We start from the raw sequence: 17,495 nt of genomic DNA, 5'->3' as shown, positions 1-17,495 counted from the left end.
GGGCTGCGGAGCGAGCGAGTGGGGAGCCTGGGAACCCTGCTGCATTGCTGCAGGAACGGTGACCTTGTGCTGCTGCGGCGGCAGTGATCTACAGACATCCAGAGACGCTTGCTAGTGAGGCTGCCTGCGTGCTTCACAATTGCAACTTGGGAATCGAGAGATTTGGTGTTTGCCCTCGTGTTAGTGATCTCTCCAGTCTTGGGTGGACGTAATGTTTGGCAGGAAGGCTAGAAATAACTTATGTGCTTATTTACAGAACAGAGATATGGAGTGTTCTTTAATTGTCTTCATTCATGTCACTGCTGGGGGAAACAAAACCTTTCCTGGTAAATATTTGATAGTGATTAGGTGGGAATCCTCCTGAAACTCTGTTATTTGATTAAAGAAGATACTTTGAATAGGAAGATATTTTTAGGCCCTGAAGTGGAGATTCTCAACCAGGGGAGATTTTGCAGGGGACAATTGGCAACGTTCAGAGACATTTTTGGTTGTTGCAGCTGGGTGGGCTCCTGGCATTTAGTAGGTGGAGGCCAGGGATTTTGCTAAATATTGTGCAATGCACAGGACGGTCCCACAGCCAAGAATTATTAAAGCTGTCCTTGCAGGGTTAACAAGAATTCTAGACAGAAGTATTGTTATAATCAGCATTAATCAGGCTGTGCTTTGACTCACTTCCCTGAAACCAAAAATTGAGTAACACTACGTACATTTGCGTCTGCATTGTTCCTATAGATGAGATTTCTGATGTTAGAATCATAAGGCTTTTGTTTAAGAATTGCTTAAGCAGATCCTGAATTCCAGCAAAACAGCTGATGCCAACCAGTTTAAAGTCTCCTACCAGCTTTAAGCAGGGGCTCATGCCTGTAATCCCAGCACTTTGGGAAGCCAAGGTAGATGGATCACTTGAGGCCAGGAATTCAAGACCATCCTGGGCAACATGGCAAAACCCTGTCTCTACTAAAAATACAAGAATTAGCTGGAAGTGTTGGCACACACCTGTAATCCCAGCTACTTTGGAGGCTGAGACATGAGAATCACTTGAACCCTGGAGGTAGAGGTTGCAGTGAGCAGAGATTGTGCCATTGCACCCCAGCCTGGGTGACACAGTGAGACTGTCTCAAAAGCCAAAAAACAAACAAATGAAAAAAGGTTCCCACAGAGGAACTGAATCAGTGTGAGAATACATTTCTTCATCTCTCTGTCCCAGGACTTCACCCTGCACTCTTCAACCTACTCCAAAACCCTAGCTCCAAACTCTTTGTGGAGATGGATTTGAGGTTTCCTATCTCCTTGTTTAGTGGCTCTTAGGATTAAACCTTTCTCTGCTGCAACGCAGGAAACGCTATTTGCTTCCTGCGAGTATATGACCAGGCTGAGCAGATCCTATCTCATTCTTACCCAGTGGTTTATTTGTTTATTTATTTTGGTGAAAAAAAAAAAAAAACCAAGGTGTCAATCCCCACTCTTTCTTTGTGCAGCCCCTCCATCTGTCATTCTCTGTGTTATCAGCACATGAGCGTGTTCTGTTCCTGGGGCCAGGCTGTCCCTTGCAGGGGTATTGGTCCTTTGGAATTCTAGGGTGACTTAAAAAAGTCCTTCTCTCTTAATTAAACCTCTTTCTCTGCTGCAATGCAGTGTCTTGGTGATGTATTGACTCACTGTGCCTGTTGGGCAATGGACCTATTGCGGTTACTTTATCTGACCCCAAATGCCATTAATACAGCTATTGAGAAACATTGGTCTAAAGAACTACTGAAAGGGAAGGGATTCTTATTATTGTTTCCATTTTTACCCAACATTCTAAGAAACTCTGCAGTATGTATGGGAAGCGGTAGGCAATTTATGGCAGGCAAGTGGCCTTATGGGAGATGATGCTGAAGACTAGAGATACTCTCTCCAGTAAAAGCTATAACAATGATGATTGAATTATGGCTAAAATTTATTGAGTGCCAGCTATGTGCCAGGCATTGTGGGAAGATTTTTAATTTGTGATCTGTCTTCGTTTAGTCCTTACTGCAACCCTGAACAACTATGACCAGAAAATGGAGGCTTGGACAAATGGAACTCATTCAAGCTCTCAGGAGTAGTGGAACGCCTGAACTCACATTCTTGCCCACTATGCTCTTCCACAGAGAACATAAAATGGGAGTCCATGCACCAGATCAAGCCTGCTTCTTAAAATTATTTATTTATTTTAGAGAAAGGGTCTCATTCTGTTGCCCAGGCTGGAGTGCAGTGGTGCAATCACAGCTCACTGCAACCTTGAACTCCTGGGCTTAAGCAATCCTCCTCCCTCAGCCTCCTGAGTAGTTAGGACTGTAGATGTGCAGTACTGCACCTGGCTAATTTTTAAAATGTTTTGTACAGATAGAGGTCTCGTTATGTTGCCTAGGCTGGTCTTGAAGTCTTGTGGTCAAGCCATCCTCCTGCCTTGGCTTCCCAAACCGTTGGGATTATAGGTGTGAGCCACCCTGCCCAGCCACTTTTTGTTATTGTTGCTCCTGGTATTTAAAGACAATTTTAACACATTCAATATTTTTAAATGGAGATATTTCATGTAAGTTTATAGATTTTCTGCATCTTTTGCCGCAACATCTGGAAAAGCTTGGCACTGATTGGCTGGAGTGCTCTCTGGTTGGCCACTGTCCCCACTTCTCTCTATTATTTTCTAATTTTATGCCTCCCTCATTTGTGTCATCATCCTGGCTTCTGTAGGTGTTTGAATTTATAATCCCTGCTCCCTATTCACATTGGAGTGCCTAAGTCATTGACTCCAAAGAGAGAGCTTGTTTACATCCTGTCTTGATGTATGACCTTGGCTAGCCACTGCATCCCTCTGTGCCCCAGTTTTCCTTATCTGTAACATAGAGATAATAACAGTACCTTCTCATAGGGGGTGGTGTGAGACTTAAATTAGTCAATGCATGTAAAGTACTTAAAACAGTGCGGTAAACGTGGTAACTGCCATATAAGTGTAAGTTGTTATTGTTACTATGTTCTCCTTTGCAAAATAATGTCCTTTGGGATTAGTCCTGGTGGATTCTTTATTTAAGGTATTTGTCAGTTTATCTGTATTTTAAACATAGGCATTGTAAAATGGTCAGAAAGACTTCAGATTCTTCCTATTTAAAATGACAATAATAATATATACCTCCTGGGTTTTATGAGGATTTCATGAGATAATCATTAAAGTGTTCAACACAGAGCCTGACATACTAAGACTCACATGGTTAATTTCTTTTCTCCATCCCTGCCTAGATCAGGCCTTCTCAACCTTGGTACCACTGATGTTTTGGACTAAATAATTCTTTTTTTTTTTTTTTTAAGAGACAGGGTCTTGCTTCATCACCCAGGCTGGGAATGCAGTGGCATGATCATGTCTCACTGCAGCCTTGCATTTCTGGGCTCAAGCAATCCTCCTGCCTCAGCCTCCCAAGTATTTAGGACTACAGGTGTGTGCCATCATGCCTGGCTAAAGGACTGAACAATTCTTTGTTGTGGGGGGCTGTCCTGTGCATTGTAGGATATTTAGTATTAGCATCCCTGGCCTCTACTTATTAGATACCAGTAAGCACCAGGTCCCCAAGCTGTGACAACTAAAAATGTCTCCAGACTTGCCAAATGTTTCCTGGAGAGAAGACTCATCCCCAGTTGAGCACCACACTGTTAGGTCCTGTCTCAGGATCCCCGGTAGATGGTGTGGTTGCTGCCTCTGCTTACCCACGTGAGAGTAGAAAGTACACAGCACGTGTATCCTAGAGTACTTACTAAATGTGGTGCCAGGCAGTGGGTCCAAGGTGAACTCTTAGAAAGCCTTCTGTAGCAGTACCCTTCAGGAGGTCTGCTTATTTTCTAATTAAATTCCTTTCAGCAATTTATTTATTTTCTGCAGAGTCATAAGGATCTGAGTTTGAATCCTGATTCTCTTCCTCATAAGCTGTGTGGCTTCAGTAGAGTTACCTACCTCTTTAAGCCTGTTTCCTTATTTTGAAAATGGAAGATTATAGTACCTCCTGCATAGGCTGTTGTGAGGATTAAATGAGATAAAGTATGCAAAATACTTGCCTACCACATAGAGAGTGCTCTGTAAATGCCTTTGTCATCAGTACAAGGTGCGGTTGTGGGGACTGGGGGCTCTGATGGAGAAAACATAATTCTTGGGTTCTTTTCTTAATATATCTGGCTTTGCCCAGTTAATACTTTCCTGAAGTTACTCTCCAATATTTGCAAATGTTTTTGGCATTTGTTTTTAAACTGCTGGAGAGAGACACATCTCTGTTTTCTGTACAGATTTCACTGTGTTTCTGTTCTGTTGTCTCCTAAACAGATTCCTGTGTTATCAGTGACCATCCCAAAATACAGATCAAGAACTCGACTTTCTGCATGACCGCTTATCCCAACTTGACAATGGTTAATTTCACCAGCCAGGCCAATAAGACATTTGTCAGTGGAAGTGAAGAGTATTTCAAGTAAGATGACTTTCTTTTTCCTTTTTTACCTTCTAAGAGAAACACAGTGAATTAATAAATATTCAATTTGCAGACCAGAGGTGTGGGTAGCCCAAGGGATGAAATCAGAGAGGAAGGTTTTTTCCCTGGTTTGGCTTCCAAGAGCAGATTGTTGTGTCTTGTGAACCTGGAAAGCAGAGCTGGATGAATGACAGTAGTAGGAGCAGAATCAGTGTGGCTATAATTCATGATGCTGATGAAAAGCCCATTTCAAAACCTTGATCCAGTGTGGTCTAAGTGGACTGTCAGTTAACCAGATTATTTTTTCTTCCATCTGCACTTGGCTTCAGGGAAGAGAGACAAAAAGAAAAGAAGTCATGTTCAAAGCTTTAGTGTAAATAAGAAAAAATTCATTTTTTTCCTTTTTTTACAGCTTTGCCTTAGTTTTGTACTTTTTAATATCAGTATTGCTAGACATTGGAGATTGAGGTTCAGCGATACTTGAAGATCCTTAGCTACCATTGGAAGATTTAGTGAAGTTCATAAAATTATTTTTTTCTTTTCTGTCTTTTTTTTTTTTGAGATGGAGTCTCACTCTGTTGCCCAGGCTGGAGTGCAGTGGCGCGATCTTGGCTCACTGCAACCTCTGCCTCCGGGTTCAAGTTATTCTCCTGCCTCAGCCTCCTGAGTAGCTGGGACTACAGGCATGTGCCACCATGCCTGGCTAATTTTTTGTACTTTTAGTAGAGATGGGGTTTCACCGTGTTAGCCAGGATGGCCTCGATCTCCTGACCTTGTGATCTGCTAGCCTCTGCCTCCCAAAGTGCTGGGATTACAGGCGTGAGCCACTGCACCCAGCCATGAAATTATATCTTAAGGGAGATAAATGTAGACAGAGTTCATCATAGGGTACATAAAGAGTGTTCTCTAGCTAAACTTTAATTCAGGGGTTGTAAATTCAAATGCACTCGGGCATGGCAGGAATATAAATGAGTAAAGTGAAAATAAGTGAGATGATAGGGAGGGGTGGGGACTGTGGCAAACCAAAGAGGCTGCCTGTCGCATGTAAGGGAGGCCACTGGTGCCCAGCTCCTCTGATCACTGCCTTGTGAAAATGTGGGGCAGTGCTGCCAGAGCTTCTATTTTACAATAAAAGATGGAACTAAAGTCTGGATTTTTATGGGATCTCTCCTGTTTTAAATGGCAGCAAAATAATTCAAATAGAACATGGGGATCAAACAAAATGCATAAATCAATGAGCCTTCAGTTTGTGGCTTTCACTTAGATGATAACAAATGGTTGCTAATACCATGACTCTTCTCCCAATTGTCATTATTTCCTACTCCTGGTTTTCTTTCCTGTAGACTCAGGGTGTACATAGTTGTTCCCTGCAGAACAGAAGGGAGAGTTACCTAATTGATTAAATAGTCCCCTTTGACCATAACTACCATGGGGTATTAGGGTGGACCTTTAATTCTCCCTGAGCACTGAGCAACTGAGTCTGACCTGATAGTATGATGAAATCTGAAAGACTGCCAAAAGCAGGTTTGCAAATCATTTTCCAGTACACTTAATCCATGCAGTCAGGTGTACTAGAAAGTGATTTGCAAACCTGCTTTTGGTGGCCTTTACTAATCCTCTGGGGCCAGTCTTGATTTCTAAGAAGAAATGTCATCAGGAGTTTCTTGGGACTTGTTTGAGGTCCTACAGTTGAAGCATGGAGCAGTTGAGATGGCTAAGTCGTGGAATTGTTGACTATATGGTTTACTTATTTTGGGGATGGGACATGGGGAAGGTCCTTTTCCTTGCTTGGCAAATATGGTCCTCAGGGTTTTGCCTTGGAACCAAGTTTAGTTCCAGCCTTGGTTTTCCCTAGTCAACTCTGAGCCCAGGTTGTGCCAGGGTTTGGGCCTGAAAGAGGCTCTGTCTGCACAGAGTTGGCCATCACTGTTATGAAAAGCATGTCTATGTGTTGCCAAACAGCCTCTCAAGCTAGCTGGCTGGACCAGGAGTGGGGCTGCTGCCTACATTTCCTTCAGCAGGTCAGAACGCTCTGGGCCATCATTCCTACAGTCCTGCAGAGCCTGGATGCTGGCTTGCCTTTCCTTTAGGTCACAGAAAAACATCAACTTACAAACACAGCAGTTTCACAGAGGATGTATGCCTAGATGGTTGCGGAGTAGAAAGAATTGTCTGAATCTGTTATCAGGCACTGTCCCTGAAGCTGCCTCCTGTCCTCAGGGGTGAGGCTGCCCTGCTAGCCATTTGGCCAGGCAGGCCACGATGTCTTCATTATCTATACGAGTTGCCAGCAGCAGCTACAGCTGACCAGTGGCCTCTTCTGTTGGCAGCTGCTCATCTGTCTTAGAATGTTTTGCTTGAGCAAAAAAAAAAAAAAAGAATGTTTTGCTTGAGCAAGGTCTAGGCAGGCCCCGCTTTTATAATTAAGCCAACCTCAGCCTCAGGACATGCCCACACAACTTGAACTACACTCCAGGGCCACATTTTTCATCATTTAGCATATGCAGTTTCCACTATGTACTAATTTTTAAAATTAAAAATCACACAAATACTACCAGAATAAATTCTCATAAAAGAGTAGAGCAATACAGAAAACACACAAAAGTCACCCTTGATGGTTCAGAGTTTCTGTTGCACTTCTCCTGGGGATGTGCTAGTGACAATGGAACTGACAGCCTCATCCTGAAGCCTGCCCAGGGCCATGAGCAGCCTCCCAGCACATAATCAAGAGCACAGTAAATCCAGCTGGAGTCTCTGCAGATGGCTGTGGGCAAGATCCCAGACCAGCAAATTCCCCACAGCCTGATGTGATTAGGTTTCCGATGGTGGGGCGGGTGGAGGATGCTGGGGTTTTGTGCAAGGCTCCTGGCTTTACTGGAGGCTTAAAGCCTGCTGCCTGTCACCTCCCTCTCTCCTTCTTTCTGTCACTTCCCCTATCCCTCCCTCCAATTCTCAGGTACTTTGTGCTGAAGATTTCTGCAGGGATTGAATATCCTGGCGAGATCAGGTGGCCACTAGCTTTCTGCCTCTTCCTGGCTTGGGTCATTGTGTATGCATCGTTGGCTAAAGGAATCAAGACTTCAGGAAAAGTAAGCACTTGGATTTATCTAAGTAAGAGAAAGCTGTGCGACACCCAGGGGTGGTTGCTTTGGGGAGCAGGCAGAGTGCTGGAAAGAGAGTCAGGAGCTGTGGATGCTAATTCTGACTTTGCCCTGGAGCAGCTGAGGGGCTGTGGGCAAGTGACTTCACTTTCATCTGCAAAATGGGGATAATAACACCTTTCTTGCAGGGCTGTTTTAAGGGTTAAATGAGACACATATATACAGAGCTCCCAAGGGATGGTGGGGGTACTCTGATTAGGATTTCCTTCCTTTCCTGTCAGGGGCTGCCACTCATTCAGCAGAAGGAACCTCCCTGATATCATTCAGTCACTTTCTCTAAACTCCAAAATTTGTGCTGCTGGCTTTTTGCCTCTTGGTCTGGCTGCCAAGTTAGTTATTGCTTCTGCCAAGAAGCTGGCTGAAGATCAAAACTGTGTAGTAGATTCCCTCTCCTCACTCCCGGCCACCATGTTCGTGGCCTTCCTTGCCTTTCTTTCAACTCTAAGCTTGACACTCTTCTACCCCATGTGCCCCTAGCACTAAAGGAAGATGGTCCTGTCCATGGAATTTTGGCTGAGCAATTACTTGGTAAGGGTCACTTAGTGATTGATTGGCTGGGCCCTTTGGAGATGGTGAAACTCCCACCCAAGCCCAGTTCTAAGCCACAGAAAGAGAGGAGCCCATCGAACCTCAGGCCACAGTGGGCATTGTTGTAGGGGCCAGAGTAACATTTCTTCATCTCCTTGCAGCCTTAGAAAAACCTACTGAAGGCTGGGTGCGGTGGCTCAGGCCTGTAATCCCAGCACTTTGGGAGGCTGAGGCGGGTGGATCATTTGAAGCCTGGAGTTCGAGACCACCTTGGCCAACATGGTGAAACCCCATCTCTACGAAAAATACAAAAATTAGCTGGGCATGGTGGGGGGCACCTGTAGTCCCTGCTACTTGGGAGGCTGAGGCAGGAGAATCACTTGAACCCGGGAGGCAGAGATTGCGGTGAGCCAAGATGGCATCACTGCACTTCAGTCTGGGTGACAGAGTGAGACCCTGTCCCGCCCGACACACACACACACACACACACACACAAAAGAAAAACCTACTGAAGAGTTAACCAGTTATTCTGATAACATGCAATAATATTTAATTGCCCCAGGAGGTATTTGCATGTTTTAGGATGAAACGAAAATGTCTTTAAGGCTCAAGGAATGAGGATGTAATGAGGGATTCTGAGACCATAGGTTGTGGAGTTGAGATTTGGTTTGATTATCCAGGCCAAAGATTTCTGCTATTATGTTACAATCAACCAACTTCTGAAAGATTGGGTCTCATCGGGAGGGTAGTCAGTGCCATCTTTCACCCCCAGGCGTGCTTTGCATCCCCCATTAGGCACGTAATCCCAGCACCTATTAGCCACATAGACCAAACTGTCTTCTGCCTGGGGACATGGACATTTTTTGATTATGGCTCTTATTAGTGCTTGCTTTTCATGTCATCTAGTTCCACAGGGACTTGAGTGGTGGATTCTGGCAGGTTTGTCAGAGTTACCTGAGGCAGGTGGTATGCCTTAAATCACAGAGTGTGGGGAGAATCAGGCCAGCTAGAGAGAACAAGCCCAGGAGTGAGGAGACCTGGGCCCTTGTCCTTGGGGACTTCTCATGGTGTTTGCTGTGTAGGGATATCTCTACTTGGGTGGTGAAACATGGCTGAGCTTCTGATTTTGCTCTTAGCTTTAATTTTTTTTTTTTTTGGCCAATAAATGAAAAGCACGTTTTCCTAGCTATTTTAGAAGTCCTCAGTTTCCTCATTTCTAAGGTGAGGGTAATTGGACTGGGTGATGTCTAAGGTCCTCTAATTCTAAGATTATTCTGTCGGAACACTTGCTGGGTTAGCTGGAGGTTTCGGGGCGCTTCTACTCTGTGGCCTAAGTTTTCCCTTCTGTAAAATGAGAACTGGGATTCAGTGACCCCTGAGGAACCTGCTGGCTCTGAGTGAGTACCATGAGACTGGATTGATTGTTTTTCTAAGGTTACAGGGAGATGGGAAATGTTAACTTGACCCTTATGACAATACCCAGCATGGCCTGAGGTTTCCTGGACCCCTCACCTTCTGTGGCTTGGAGCTGAGCTTGGGTGGGAATTTCATCATCTCCAAAGGGCCCAGCCAAGCAATTGCTCAGCGAAACTAGCCAAGTATATACTCAATCAAAATCCCATGGGCAAGACTGTCACTTATGGCTAGAAATGGAGACAAGCTGACCTCAACGATGATGTGAGTGGCCAGATAGGTGTCTAGTAGTATAGGCTGGAAGGTGAGACTGCAGGAGGAGAGGTGATAGGTGAGAAGGGTGAGAACAGCACCTTTTAATGATGTGAGGAGGGAGGGCCTGTGGCTCCAGAGTCAGACCAATCTTAGTTCAAATCCTGGCTCTATCACTTTCTAGTTGTGTGACTCTGGACAAGCTATTTAACCTTTGAAACCCATTTCCTAATCTATAAATTGGGGATAATAGTGCATAATACTTAGGATTGCTGTAAGGATGAAGTGAGATATGCATGTTACTACCTGGTGTATGGTCAGTTATTAATTAACATTATCTCCTTTCATGTTTATTATTCTGAATGGCCGCTGTATTGACTGAGTATTGTGCCACTTTGACATCTCCAGAGCAGTGGCTTTGTTGGGGAGATGGGAAGAGAAAGAGAGCTTTGTTGAACACTGTGTGCCAGGCACTGTGCTGGCTGCTTCATATGCATTAGAAGCACATTGATTCCCATTTTGTAGAGAGAGACTGAGGCTTGTCAAGGTAGAGTAAATTGCCTGAAGTCACAGAGCTTTTAAGTGGCAGTAGTGGGATTTGAACCCAGGTCTTATCTGGCTTTGAAGCCTAGACTTTTTAATTTTTAATTTAAAAAAAATTTTTTTTTTTTTAATTGAGATGGAGTCTCGCTTTGTCACCCAGGCTGGAGTGCAGTGGCACCATCTTGGCTCACTGCAACCTCCGTCTCCTGGGTTCAAGTGATTGTCCTGCCTCAGACTCCCGAGTAGCTGGGATTACAGGTGCCCACCACCACTCCTGGCTAATTTTTTTGTATTTTTAGTAGAGACGGGAGACGGTATTTCACCTTGTTGGCTAGGCTAGTCTTGATCTCCTGATCTCAGGTGATCCCCCTGCCTTAGCCTCCCAAGGTGCTAGGATTACAGGTGTGAGTTATTGTGCCCAGCCAGCCTAGACGTTTTCTAATACAAGACATTCTCTCCCAAGAAGGGGTTATTAAGAATAGATAGTAAATGAGGAATTGTGGAGTTATCATTTTCATATAGTGGGGAAAAAAAATCCCCCCACAGTGAATCAGAATCTGCATTTCTACCCGGTCTCTGCTGTCTTGCTGTGTGACTTTGGGCAAGTCACAGGATATATTACAGCCTCATTGTCTTCATTTGCAAAATCAAGAGTTAGAGTATTCTCTGGGATTCTTTTTATCTTATTAGTCTGTGCTCTTTTGGAATGGCATTGCAGCCAGTTCTTTCCACTGATTTAGAATCTAATTTTTGGTGATAGATTTTATAGGCTTTCTGGAATAGGAAGTTTTGAGCAGATATGTTTTTCATTTAGCTCTGCCAACTTATCTCTCTGCTTCATTGAGAAAAGTTTCCAACCAGAGATCAATGATCAATTTTTATTTTAAATGAAGAACACCACCAGAAATAATGAATCACAATTTACTATCCTGCCCTGGGCTATGCGGACATTAATCATGGAGCATTATTTGGGAGCCAAGGTGGATGCACAGCTGAAGGTGTTTTATGATGAACTCCTTTGTGATTGAAGTCCCAGGAACACTGTCATTTTTATGCAAAAGAGATGTCGTCCTCCTGCAGCCAGATAAGCTCAGTTCCTCTTGTTTAGGGCCTTAGGAGACAGGACTGGCAGGTTGCTTCCTCTGAGACAGGTCTTTCTATTTCACTGTTGGAGACTGTTTTCCAGCAGCTAGAATTCCAGAGGCACGGGCGACCAGCAGGAAGCCTGAAGGGCAAATGCAGCCCACCTGCCCTCAGGGGCGCCTCTGCCTGAGAGTTGTGGCAACGAAGCAAAGCTAACCTAATTAGCTCATACAGGCTGGTGGGCCTTTACCACCTGTTCAGGGGTCCCATGGTGAGAAGGATGCCCGGAGGTGTCAGGCCAACAGGCTCAGATGGGTGAGTCAGTGTCACTCCTGCCAAGTGTAATTCATTACTGTTCAAGTTTAATTCCTCTGACAATACAATGTGGAAACAGGTGCATTCTAAATCTCCCCTGACACAGGGGAACTAGCTGTGCAGAAAGCCTCCAGTGCACACCTGACTCACATTTGAGGCATTCCCAGGATGTATAAACCAAACTGTTGGCCCTCTCAGTTCACCATGATCACCTTCTAAAAAATGAATGCATCACCTGGGTGAGGTGAGCAAGTGCCTAGAGTGCAAAATTGAGAGGCACTCACTCTCAGGTTCCTGAAGTGCAGGGCCGGCACCTGACAGTGAATGCCTCTGTAAATTTTGCACCCTAGATGCCTCCTGTCTCACTTGCCTCCCCCTAGTCCTGGCACTGCCATACACATTTCTCATCATGTGGCCCATAGAATGGCGTTCATGGAAAGAGTGGCTTTGGAGTGGGGAAGCTTTGGGCTTAAGTCTTGTCTCAAGACCTTGAATGAGATATTTAATCCCTTGTGAGATGCTTAACCTGAACCTCAGTTAACTTCTCTGCAAAATGGGACAAATATACCCGGCCACAGAGGGAACTCAGGAATGATGGTGTCTAAACAGCCTCCAACAGTGAAATGGGAACAGCTGTCTCTTAAACTCATGCCAGCCTTGGAGATTTCCTTCTATAAGCCACCGCTGTCTAGGTCATGTCCTCTCCCTCACCTCTTCCTTCCATCCTCATTTCCCACCAGCCCCAGGTGGTCAGGGGATGGAAAGGATACTCCTTAGTTGTCTCCTATCTCATCCCCATGCTGTTTTGGGGGCAGGAAAGTCAGGCTGGTCAGGGCCTGCCCTTGTAGCATCTCATCTTCCCAGCCCCACCTGACAGCTGTGAGGCCAGCCCCGAGACATCAGATGCCCTTGGATTTCCTAACATCCACGTGTGGAAGGGCTTCACTTCTCCTTAGACTTCAAGGGGAGGGAAGGAGAGAAGCAGGTTTCGTAGAAATAGAGAGGAGCTGCCGGCTGCTCCTCCCTTCCATCCCTAGTACTGCAAGTTCTTTGAGACAAGGAGGGAGGAGAGACTGCTGTTCTGTGGGGCAGGGAAAAGGTGTCCCGGTCAGCGGTGTCACAGTGGAGAGAAAAGGAGTGCAGCCCATCTCTGGCAGCTCTGAACCGGCAGCCAGGAAGAAAGAGTTTGGCCTTGAGTAATTGGGTTTAGAGACAGAAATAACTTCCCCATTTCAGTTCATGGCAACTCCACCCTTTCAGTTGCTGAGGCTAAAACACTTGGGAGTCACCCTGACTCTTCTCTTTCTCTCACACTCCCCATGAAGTCTGGTGACTCCTCTTGAAAATGTATCTGGCATCTGTTTCTCACCAGCTCCATTGACAACACCCTGGCTGGAGTCATCCCCATTCTTTGTCCCTTGCCTGCTGGCTGCTGCCGCCTCCTTACTGTTAACCCTGCAGTATTCTTGCTACATAGCAACTGGGTGATTCTGCGCAAAGGTTAGATCCTGTTACCCCTCTGCCTGAGTCCCTGCCGTAGCCCTGTTGCCCACAGAGTAAGAGCTCTGCCTGGCCCCACCTAGTCTGCCCCTCCCTACCCCCACCTTGCCGATCTCTCCCACCCATGGCCCCTTCTTTTGCCACACTGGCCTCTTGGCACAGTCCCTTCTTAGGGCCATGATTCCAACTGTTCCCTCCATCTGAAATGTTCTCCCAGACATCCAGTTGGCTCACCCTGACTTTCTTCCTTGACCGACTTCTCCCTGAAGCCTTCCCAACCATCCTCCCCACACCCCACCCCACTTACCCAGAACTAATTTTTCATTTTTTCAACCCACATATCACCTTCTAATATATCACAAATAATACTTACCACGATTATCGTTGGTTGACTGTCTCCCCAGCTAGAACGGCAGAAATCTTTGCTTTGTTTACTGATAGGTCCTGAATGCTTAACTGTCCCTGTCCCTGGCACATATTAGTTGCTCTAAATATATGTATAAGTATGTATATTCATTTGAATAAGTGGAATGACCCCAAGAATTATATATATATATATTTATTTATTTATTATTATTATTTTTTTTTTGAGACAGTCTCACTCTGTCACTCAGGCTGGAGTGCAGTGGTGTGATGTTGGCTCACTGCAGCCTCTGCCTCCTGAGTTCAAGCAATTCACCTGCTTCAGCCTCCTGAGTAGCTGGGACTACAGGCATGCACCACCATGCCCGGCTAATTTTTGTATTTTTGTAGAGATGGGGTTTCACTATGTTGCCCAGGCTGGTCTCGATCTCCTGACCTCAAGTGATCCGCCTGCCTTGGCCTCCCAAAGTGCTGGATTACAGGTGTGAGCCACCACACCCAGCCCCCAAGAGTTATTTCTTCATCTCAGCTCTAAACTTTCCCAATTCATCTCCCCCTGTGAGTCCTTGAATCAGTCCTCATCTCCTGAAATCCCACTCACTACCATGCTGGAGCCCCCTACCAGGTACTCGAGTCTGTGCAGGCAGCGTGTGGCAGGTGCCCTGTGTCCCTCTCATGGGGGCAGGTATTCTAGTTGCCCTTAGAGGGAGGACTGCAGGTGGAAATGCAGGTAGCCCTGAACCAACAGCCGTCACCCCATGGATCCTGAGAGCCCAGAGTGGGCCTGGATGGGAGCTTAACCTCAGCCTCTCAAGTGTCTTTTAATGCACTTTTTGGAATGTAGCCTACCTGTGAGTCAAGCGCTATCAGTGCTATTAAGTTGAGGACTGGGGAGTCCTAGGCCAGACTGTGAAATGGTACTTCTGTTTCCAGTGCCCTGGGCCTGTTCCACTTTGTGTGGATTGTAAGTAACATTGTACTCTTCCAATAGCCCCATGAAGAATCTACTGTTGTTGCCACTTTGCAGGTGTGGACACTTAGGGTCAGAGACTCAGAGAGGTTAAGTTGCTGCCCAAGGTGACACAGTTCGTAAGTGCTGGATTCAGGATTTGGACCCAGGCTCGTGGGACTGCAGAGCCTGAGCTCTCACACTGCTCCTTCTGCTTCTGCCAAATCCTGGTCCCAAGTCCTACCTTCACCTTGAGGTTTGATGGACAGGTACGGAAGGAAAGGTCCTCCTACCTACCATGTTCAACTAACCCCCAAGTTCTGCTAATGTTACCTCCCAAATGTTTCTTTCTTTCTTTCTTTTGAGATGGAGTTTTGCTCTTGTCACCCAGTCTGGAGTGCAATGGCGTGATCTCTGCTCACTGCAACCTCCGCCTCCTGGGTTCAAGCGATTTTCCTGCCTCAGCCTCCTGAATAGCTGGGATTACAGGAGCCTGCCACCACACCCGGCTAATTTTTGTATTTTTAGTAGAGATGGGGTTTTGCCATGTTGGCCAGGCTGGTCGTGAACTCCTGACCTCAGGTGATCTGCCCGCCTTGATCTCCCAAAGTGTTGGGATTACAGGCATAAGCCACCGCGCCCGGCCTCCCAAATGTTTCTTGATGCTGGTCCCTCCCTGTCTTCCAGCATCCAGCAGTACCCTTTTGTTGGCATTCAAGGCTTCCCATGACGTGGTCTCTTCCATTGTCTCTAGCCCCCCACCCCCTACTCTTAGCCTCAACTTTATGCTGTGCTGATAGTGAGTGAGTAGGGCTTTGCCTCACACGCCTGCCTTGCCCATGTGCTTCCTTCACCTTCCCACCTTGCCTCTCCTCTTCTAAGCTGCACTTGTCCAGTTCAGTGTCATCTCCATGAACCTCTTAGTAGACTCCCAGGTTGGGCACGATGCCCTTCCCTGAACTTCCATAGTGCCCTGTGTGTAATTCCCTAGCTCATTATTCAGACATTGTCTTTGTGTCTTCTAGGTTAGGAGTCCCTTCACATTTATGCAGCTGATGCCTGGCATAGTGCCCAGCTCATAGGAGGCCCTCAATAAATATTTGTTGAACTTAATGGCATTTAATGACCCGCTGTTATGGATCAGGCACCATGCTAGGTCCTATCCATGCATTAGCTCATTGAATCCTCATGACTATCTGCAAGAAAGGTGCTATTATCCTTGATTTACAGATACTGAAACTAAGATTCAGAGAGCTTAATAAATGTCTAAGTTCACACAGCTAGTCAGTGCCAGATGTACAGTTTCATTTGAACCTAAATGCGTCTAATTCTAATATCATGTTCTTCTGACCTGATGGGACTGCCTCACTTAGGTATGTGTATAAACAGGGATGGAAAGCTTAAGCTAATAGGATTCATCTTTAATGGTGGTATTTAGGTGTTCTAGCGGGCGTGGGCACAGAGCCCCCCTCCCTCCTTCTCTCTGTGGTTCCCTAAGGAGTTGTGTACTCATCAGCTGGGCTGGGTGACATCTCCCCCAGCCTTCTGGCTGTAGGCCGACTCACCCCACAGCCTTGGATCTCTCCTAAGAGGCTTTATTTCTAGCTCTCTCTGACTCACCTTTGGTCCCAGTGCCTTCCCTGCTTCCCCAGCCCTGGCTGCATTTGGGGAGAACTACCCTGATGTGCTCTCTGTCATGCACAGCCCCACTCTTCCCCGAGCAATGCTCCTTCTGCACAGGTGCACTCTGCAGGGCTGCTTCTTCCAGCCCCTCTGCCCATGGCTTTTCTAGGTGGTGTACTTCACGGCCACGTTCCCGTATGTTGTACTCGTGATCCTCCTCATCCGAGGAGTCACCCTGCCTGGAGCTGGAGCTGGGATCTGGTACTTCATCACACCCAAGTGGGAGAAACTCACAGATGCCACGGTGGGCTTCTAATTTTATTTATAACCAGCTCTGGGGGAGTGGCCCTCTGGGAGGCTTGGGCAAAAAGGGTTAGACTTCCTCCTCCAGGGAATCCCGGTGTGTGCTTTTATAAGAGCCTGATGATGTTGGTACATTATGCACTCAGGAAATATTTAATGAGAAGTAGACAACTGAGGGTTTTTAGATTCCTGGAATAGTTGTCCTACATCTGGAGTTATAGTAGAGGCCGAAAATGAAGAATGAAATCCCCTTAATAGCTTTGGGTCAACTCACGTCATTTATCTGTTGCTAATTATAGAGTGTCGGAAGTGTAGTTTTGCTGGTGGGAAAATAACAGCACTTAGTGTAAACCACAAGTGATTCTATTTTTAAAATATATTTACCTGAACCCTTTAAGGGCTCAGACATGTCTGAATACTTTTGTATACCCACACAGGGCCAGCACAAGCTGAACTTTCTCTTTGCATATTCTGTACAGGCACATCTAACTCTAAAATTTCCAATTCAAAAACTACAAATGAGGGGGGTGATTGTTGAAGGGGAACTGAGTTTTCTCACCTTAAAGGAAACTCTGCTTTTCCAGGGTGTGTTAAGAATGCATAGCTAGGATTGAGTTTGATTGCACATAACAGAAAGTCTCCACTTAATAGCAGGTAGGACGTGACACTATAAAGTCTGCAGCGGCATAGAGGTTGCTTTACTGAGATTGGGGCTACAGAGTTTCAGAAATTTAATAGCACTTGTAATCTGCAGAAATGTCAGTTAAAAAGGGTTTTGATTTTGCATCCGTTATTATATTTTTCTGTTGTAAATTATTATTTTCTGAGAGTGTATTGACCTAAAGGCAGGACTCTCCCTTCTGTTTAGCTTTGCAGGAGAGAACATATGAGCATGGTATGTAGTGTAGTTTATTGAGTTCCTCACCTTTGATAGAGGAAGTTAAAATCTCCCAGGTAACTTACTATGCCTTTGGTTTCCAGCACAAGTGATTT

The 17,495-nt window shown here is 45.7% G+C and overlaps 1 protein-coding gene across 1 annotated transcript in view; it reads left to right on the top strand.

The window, feature by feature from the left end:
• Window positions 1–17,495, top strand: part of LOC129047275 (sodium- and chloride-dependent glycine transporter 2) — a 53,443-nt gene that overhangs the window by 9,293 nt on the left and 26,655 nt on the right. Inside the window, exons 5-7 of the mRNA XM_002821959.3 lie at window positions 4,328–4,469; window positions 7,426–7,558; window positions 16,369–16,503. Of these exons, the coding sequence (XP_002822005.2) occupies window positions 4,328–4,469; window positions 7,426–7,558; window positions 16,369–16,503 (410 nt within the window). The remainder of the gene's footprint in view (window positions 1–4,327; window positions 4,470–7,425; window positions 7,559–16,368; window positions 16,504–17,495) is intronic.

Source organism: Pongo abelii, chromosome 9 (genome assembly GCF_028885655.2).
Source record: "Pongo abelii isolate AG06213 chromosome 9, NHGRI_mPonAbe1-v2.0_pri, whole genome shotgun sequence".
In the NCBI taxonomy this organism is placed as follows: domain Eukaryota; kingdom Metazoa; phylum Chordata; class Mammalia; order Primates; family Hominidae; genus Pongo; species Pongo abelii.
The sequence above is the reverse complement of the archived record's forward strand: the minus strand, read 5'-3'. Positions and strand labels throughout refer to the sequence as shown.